This window comes from Vigna radiata, chromosome 4 (genome assembly GCF_000741045.1).
Source record: "Vigna radiata var. radiata cultivar VC1973A chromosome 4, Vradiata_ver6, whole genome shotgun sequence".
Lineage (NCBI taxonomy): Eukaryota > Viridiplantae > Streptophyta > Magnoliopsida > Fabales > Fabaceae > Vigna > Vigna radiata.
Window position 1 is genome coordinate 18,085,274 of NC_028354.1, and position 8,004 is coordinate 18,093,277.

At 28.8% G+C, this 8,004-nt stretch overlaps 1 protein-coding gene across 2 annotated transcripts in view; it reads right to left on the reverse strand.

The window, feature by feature from the left end:
* LOC106758582 (isoflavone 7-O-methyltransferase-like) overlaps positions 1-5,466 on the reverse strand; it is a 24,456-nt gene extending 18,990 nt beyond the window's left edge. Inside the window, exons 1-2 of one of the 2 annotated variants that reach the window (XM_014641504.2) lie at positions 4,635-5,457; positions 4,154-4,507 (exon numbers count right to left, since the gene is read on the reverse strand). In XM_014641504.2, coding sequence (XP_014496990.1) covers positions 4,205-4,507; positions 4,635-5,408 — 1,077 coding nt within the window. In that variant the 5' untranslated portion in view covers positions 5,409-5,457 and the 3' untranslated portion in view covers positions 4,154-4,204. Of the gene's footprint in view, positions 1-4,153; positions 4,508-4,634 lie in introns of those variants that run through there. The other variant, XM_022780036.1, reaches the window with a different exon arrangement.
* Between the last annotated feature and the right edge of the window lie 2,538 nt (positions 5,467-8,004).

The window sequence follows — 8,004 nt, forward strand, 5'->3', positions numbered from 1 at the left end:
CCTCTAACTTTACTTGGTGGAATTTGTAGAATGGACACCAACTTTGGAAGTGAAATGGGTTGACCATGGTTGTGGATGATGTCTGGTATGCCAAGNTCAATCATCCATTTAACACTCATACAATCTATTGTATGGGCATACAAGTNTTTGTACAAGTGAACTTGACCTTCAAAGATCTCACTCGCTTTTAGGACATTATTTGAAGCCATAATTTGATGTGAATCTGTATTTTGTGTGGTGTTTCGGACTTTCTCGCCCTTTATATAAAGATTCAAAAACCTAAATTTGTATTTTCGCTTTTAGTCTATTCGGATTTGAATCCATGTTAAGATGAATTGATTATTTTCANAAGTTATGAAGTCGTTGCTTGTTTCATTTNATTGTAAAATATCTATGTATTTTCAGAAATAAAATATACCCGAATTTTCTAGTATTACGTGGCACTCTCTCCGTCCACTTGTTTTGTTACATTCATTTCACACGAGGGAGTAAAATAATTATAAAAAATAAATTTTTGTATTTATGGAGAAAAAAAATAATAAAGGTTTATAGGGATTAAAGCTTCTCGTTAACCCATAGGAGAAATCACGGACAAAGAGAGGGTCTGTTGCGTTAGGCAAAACAGAGAAGAAAAAAAAAATTATTTTAAGGTTTCTACCTATTTAACAAGAAAGATTTAATTGAAGTAAATTATATCAACTGTGGACGAAATTAATTTTTTTTTAAAAGGTTTGACCAATTTGACATATTGTAATAAAATTAGAGACAAATAAAACAATTAAATATTTATTTTATTTTGTAATCTTGTTTTAATAATTTTTATTGTAGATTTTATTGTAGCCGTAGAAGCAATAAAAGTTAAATAAGACTAATTATAATATTAATAAAGTAAAATGTACTTAATTTCTCTATTCTTATAAAAAATATGTAATTGCAGAGATTTTGAAAAACCGTCATTAATGTTATAATGTGAAGACAAATGATGATCATGATAATTTTGAATCATTAATCTCATTATTGTTTTTTGTTTTTATTTCATTGACTTGTGATATAACAAAAGATACTTAAAATGAAAAAAAATTATTTGAAAAGTAAAAAAAAATTTAACCAACAAGTTATTAATAAGAACAATAAAAGAAGTAAATATTGATAAAATATTTATTAATCTGAAATTGTAATTCTAAATAAGAAAAAGAAGTTGAAGATGATTCATTGTGACAATGACTATTCATTTCAAAGATTTTAGGTCACCCAAACCTAGACGACTGTGAATGTGTCCACAATGTTTTTGAGTTTCTAAGACAAGAGCTAATGAATATGAACTTGAAATTTCTTTTGATTGATGTTGCAGTGAATTCATATGCTTTAATTTTTCCTACATACATTTAATAAAAAAGATGGTGAAACAGAAATACAACAAATAGATACCAAGCATTGCAACAAATATGATGAAGATGAGAATAGTAGAAAGTAAAAAGAAATGAATTATGGTACTAAATAAAAAATGACCTCAGAAAAAAATATATATGTTCAGTGCATGCATGGAAATAAATTGTGGTGTCTTAATATTATTTACTACCTGTAATATTTTGTTCCTTTCATCGAAAGTATGGACTCTTACTTTCACATGATTGAAACTCCACCCCCTGTAACGAATGCATGCACAAAAAGAACTATTATTACTAACACAAAATATCGATTCGTACGTAACAGGGACCAATGTTTCTTGGAAGCTTACAACCATTAACATGTCACTATTATATGTTCAGTGTATATGCATGTCTCTATTACCAAAATATATATACTCGTACGTGTTGAAAGGGCTGTGTTCCAAACAACCTAACCTATACAGTGTACAACCTAACCTAAAGAGCGGAGTCCAGAATGAGCAACGTAATAAGCACCGATAGAAAAATTATTACGCAAATTTTCTTTGAGGTCAATTTAACTTACACTAATTTCCCTTGTTTTATCACTTACAAAATCTCCATGGATAGTTATCTATACTTCTCTTCTATTAACTTTGTGTCCATACTCTATTTTTTATATAAAAAAAATATTTTACATATTAAATATGTGATAAATATAATGAAAATTTTAAAATTGAAGAATAATAACGCTTCCTATTTTCTTTTCTTTTCCTAACAATGTTCTTGGATCCTTGTGTGAGAAAGAGTTTGTTTTTTTTTTGTGCATTATAGGTTTTATTTTTGTTCTTTCTTTAAGTCGATAGTAAAAAAAAAGTCTAATGATATTTTTCTATTTCTTCTGGAACCATTGCAATCAATTGATGATGTTTAATATGTGTCATCATATTTTTGTTGTCAAAACTTTTGTGATAATTTCTCCATTTATGATTAAGTATGTAATGTTAGATTTTATGATTGACAGATATCAATTATGTGTCGTGATTAGTAAAAAATTAGATATTTAGATAACATTTTTTTAACAACATTTGAATATTGATTATGTGTCGTGATTAGTAAAAAATTACTTCACAATCAATAATAATAATCATAAACATTATTGTGGAGTAATTTTTTACCAATTACGGATTGACACATAATCAATGTTCAAATGTCGTCAAAAAAAAGTTGTTTAAGTATCATTATCCGTTAGTTTTTTTATAGATTTCATTACATAAACACAAAAAAAAAATAGAGGATAAGATACCCTATCCTCCCATATTTCCCCGCCACTAAAACTTGAGAAATGGTCCCCATGTCAATGTGATGTTAAGGTTGAAAATTTAATTGATTGTATCAATGATTCAATATCATTCAACTCATCTTAATTATATCGATTGGTTTATGTAAATTTAAAAATTCAATAAANACTGGTAAGTACTTCAGGTTTNATATCCAATTGCAAGAGTTGAGAATTNATNTATTAACTATTAGAATTTAAGTCTGTGTATAACATAAATATGACTGACAACCTTTCATGTATCACTTTAGTCTTATGTTTTATAGCAACTACTCACACTTTAATTTACAATTTCATAAGTCTCAACAGTGAAGTATATATATATTTGAGTGTAAGCATCTGCCATTAAAATAGATTTTGTTGTATCGTTTCATTGCATCTCCCAAACTTGGGATGTAGTTAGATAGTTTATAGTTTTCTGCTTTTATAAGCTACGCAGGCCTTTGACCTCAACGAAGAAAACCTCGTTTTACCCTAAATATATTTGATTGCATAAATGATAACGAAAAATGGTTATAAAACAAAGTTATCGTTTCCATTTTTAATAAAAAAGTGATAAAATATACTTGGTGGATTTTCCTAAATAAATATTTACATTTTTGAATTTTAAATTTGACCAATTTAATTGGATTTGGATTCAATTCATATTGGATAAGTTATGGATTTTTGAAAATTTAAAATTAAAATAAGTCTAAGAAAAGTTGAGTAGGACAAATAAGAATTAAGTTAAATCAAGTCAATTTAGATATAAAGTTGAACAAAATTCGCTTAAAGCATATCCTGAAAACAAATCGACCTACTAAATATCCAGTATTTAAAAGTAAGACAAATTAATAAACTTAATTAATAGTTAAAAGTCCATATTTAATAAACTTAATTAATAGTAAGATAAATTAAATTAATCTCGTTTAATTTAATTTAATTGATAAAGTGATTCAATATAAATTTAGTTCAATTTAAAGATTTAAAAAAATTAAAATCTAATTAATATATTTGAAATGAATTGAGATTGTAAATTCAATACATTGTATTAGATTAGATTTGATTAGACTGGTTTTGAAAAATGTATTGCACATTTCCTTTATTAATAAAGCAAAACTTTAACACATTCCATCAAATTTCATATTTCTAGTCTTGTTCCTATCAATTCTTCTTTTTATTCTGGTCCCATTTTCTTACTATCAATTATTGATAAGGGAAAATAAGCATTGGGACCTTGTACGTTCAACAACATGCGTTGAAGAAATGCATCGACATAACTTCAGTAATCAAATGTAAAATAATATTTTGACACCAATTTTTTGACACCATTTTAACACTATACACGTGTCAAAACGTGGTGGTATGATTTTAAATTAAAAAAAAAACTTTGATTTTTTTCTTTCAAATATGTCTTTGTTTCAGTTTTTTAATTTGAAATCATCCAACCACGTTTTGACACGTGTGCAGTGTCAAAATAGTGTGAAAATTTGATTTCAAAATATCATTTTCCAATCAATCAAGGATAGATCTGAATGAGATTCAAATGTACTGTGAAAGGAGATATTTTGTAGCTTTGGAACCCTGCTTCCACAAACACTTTCTTCCATTCTTCTTCTCTTCTTTCTTTTCCATTAAAAAGACATGTCATGTGAACATCCATGAGGAGCTTTAGTCCAGTAAGTCCCTGCTCATCTTGCCCTTCGTTTATCACATTTTCTATCACAATTACTTTTCCTCTTTTGCCTTTACCAGAAATAGCTTCTCTGCAATTTTCTAATATCTTCTTACAATCCTTGTCACTCCAATCATGAAGAATCCACTTCAAAAAAATTTATAAATTTTTTAATAACATGAATCGAATATTAAATTCGTATTCTATTTTATAAAAAAAAAAAAAGTTGCAGTAAAGAAAGAAGTTTAGGAAACATTCGTTTATAGATGCCTACCTTGAGCAGAACTGCATCAGCCTTGGGAATAGATTCGAACATGTCACCACCAACATAAGTCAAATTCTTGGTTCCCGACAGCTTCTCCACAACCTGTGGACGATCAAACACAGTGCACTTCACGTTAGGAAATGCATCACAGATAGCCTTAGCTGTGTTTCCGGTTCCACCTCCGACATCCACAATGGTCTCCACTCCTTCGAACACCCATTTGCAACCTCTTAATGCCAGATTCATCATCTGAGAATCACTAGCCATTGCCTCATTGAACGACTCGTTCATTGCTGGGTTTTTACTAAGAATGTCCCAGAAATTTGATCCAAGGGAGACATCATACAGTGTAAGATCATCCTCATAAGTCCACTTCCTCAAGTGAGACCATATATCTGATAAAGTTGGGTTAGTTATACCCTTTACCATTGGTGCAAGACAAAAGTCAGTGCCTTTGACAAGAAGGTGTGATGCAGGTGTTAGAGTAAATGCTTCGTTTTCTTCTGTGCTGTGATGGACTCTTACAATCCGAAGGAATCCATTGTGTGCCAGGTAGCGTAGGAGACTCTTCACGCCTCTAACTTTACTTGGTGGAATTTGTAGAATGGACACCAACTTTGGAAGTGAAATGGGTTGACCATGGTTGTGGATGATGTCTGGTATGCCAAGCTCAATCATCCATTTAATACTCATACAATCTACTGCATGAGCATACAAGTGTTTGTACAAGTGAACTTGACCTTCAAAGATCTCACTCGCTTTTAGGACATTATTTGAAGCCATAATTTGATATGAATATGTATTTTGTGTGGTGTTTCACACTTTCTTGCCCTTTATATAAAGATTCAAAAACCTAAATTTGTATTTCCGCTTTCAGTCTATTGGGTAAGTTGAATTGATTATTTTTCAGAAGTTATAAAGTTGTTTTTTATTTCATTAAATTATAAGATATCTATGTATTTTCAGAAATAAAATATACACGAACTTTCTAATATTACGTGCAATTCGGTCTTTTTTTTTTTCAATTACTTAAAAAAGAACGACAATGACAAAGATATATTAACATTTGATCATATTTTAACTAAAATAGAACCTCTCATTTTTTATTACATTTATAATGCATTAACATAATATTAAATAAATATTAAATTAATAAAAAAATGACACGTATATTATATTAAAAAAGTTATAAAAAAATTGTGTCAAAAATATTTTTTTAAAAAGAAATAGCTCTTTAAAATTACATAACAGAACTCTATAAAAAAACAAATGAGAGGATAAGATATCCTCTGCTCCCATATTTCTCCGCCACTAAAACTTGAGAAATGGTCCCCATTTCAACGTGGTGTGAGGTTGAAAATTTAATTGATTGTATCAATGAATCAATATCATTAAATTTATCTTAATTATATCTGTTGGTTTATGTAAAGTTAAAAATTGAATTAATAGTTAATGTCTTTACTAAGAAAACTTATTGTATACTTGAATTTATACTTTATTTATGTCTTATTTTATCTTTTTTTAATTGTCTGTTGTATAATAATCAATTTAATTATAATAAAGATTTCGATGAACTTAGGAAATATAGCTAAAATAAATTATAAAGATCTATCTCTATAGATAGAAAATGAAAAACACAAATCAAATAAGCAATATTATTTTATGTACAATAGTGGAGAAGTATACAGAATAAAAAAAATTCACTTTGTTTCATATATATTACCGTTCAAATTCATTGGTTTAAAGAACAAAACACTACAAAAAGATTATAATATAATAGGGGTTTCTTTTCTGCGGTTTTGAAAACCTCTCCTAAATTTGAGCTGTTTTAATGAAAACCGCAACTATGTTTTCTCTTTTCTATTAAAAAAAAAAATTGGCTAATTTTACAGCTTTCTCTTCACTCCGTCTTCACACTTTCCCTTCTTTTCCTTTGCACCCTTGCTTTCTGCATTTTTTTCCTCTCTGACTCTCGTTCTTCACCACACCTTCCCTTTGTCTTTTCTTCTTCCCTTTGTCTCTAGTTCTTTCACATTAACTTCTCATTCGCATTGCCTTTCTTTTGCTTTTTTATCTTTTCCACTCAGTCACTCGTTCCCCAACCCTAATTTTCATTTTGTTGCATCTTCACGTCGCTGCCTCTCCAATGTCACTCTACGTCGGTGACCTCCATTCTGACGTCTCCGACAGCTGCCTCATCGATGTATTCTCCGAGTTCAAGAGCCTTAACTCCGTTCGCCACTGAAAACAATATTTCGAAACATACTTTTCACCTTCCTTGATATAACCAACGCCAAAACACAACAAAAAATGAAGCTAGTGTGCACATTGTACTAAATGATTTAACATGAAACAAATTATTGAAAAGAAATTGTTGTTGACTATGTTCCCTTATTCAAAAAAGAGACTACTACTCGTTCCCTTTCGAACGTTTCATATTGATAAGCATATTTTCATTTTATTTTTGTAAAAAGAATAAAAATATTCTAAGAAATTACACACCTTCTATATTTGAGCAAATTACAGAATATTGAGTAGTTTTCAAGAAGAAGAACTGTATTGACCAACTATATAAAAATCAATCAACCAAAATTTTGTAAACTAGTCATAATGAACCTGTTAGCTCTCAGTTGGACCAGAAAATTACTTTCCAAACTAAATCACATCATGTAAGTTTATTTTAAAAAATTCACATCTCCAACTTGTTTGTTCAATAAAAATATGATGTTGTCATTTTGATTTATCATTTGCTGCAGAAGTGAAATTAAGAAAAACAAAACGCACTGAATTTCAAATTGCAATTTAAACTTAATAAATATGTTACCATCACATTCATAGTTTAACTTCTACTTGTTTATTTTTTTAGTTTTGCAATTATTAAAATTATTGTAGACTTTAGTTTTTTACAAAATTTAATAACAATCAGAAGGAAAAAGATATAACACATCAAAAATTAACATCAACATCATCAATTATTTTGTTATTAAAGTAGAAAACAAATGAATGAAAGAAGCAAAAGCAAAAAATTACTATATCACGGATTACTGTGTGAGTGAGAAAAATGATGAAGATGAGACAGAAACAAATTGGATAAGTAAAGAAGGTGGATTATGGTTAGGTGAGTGTTTTTTATTTTTTTTTTAATTGGGGCTACTGTGGTGATGAGAGAGAAGGTTAGAGTGAGAGAGATGAAATATAAAGGGTTGAGAGGAATAAGGGATGAAAGAGGGGTCAATAAGGGTTTCTTGTTTTTTTTTTTTTTTTGAGAATTGAAATCATTCAATTATCCTTAATTATAAAACTTAAAATCCAAAATATATGAGGGTATTTTTGTCTACTAAAATCTGATACACTTTGCTAAAATGTATAAATTGAAAAA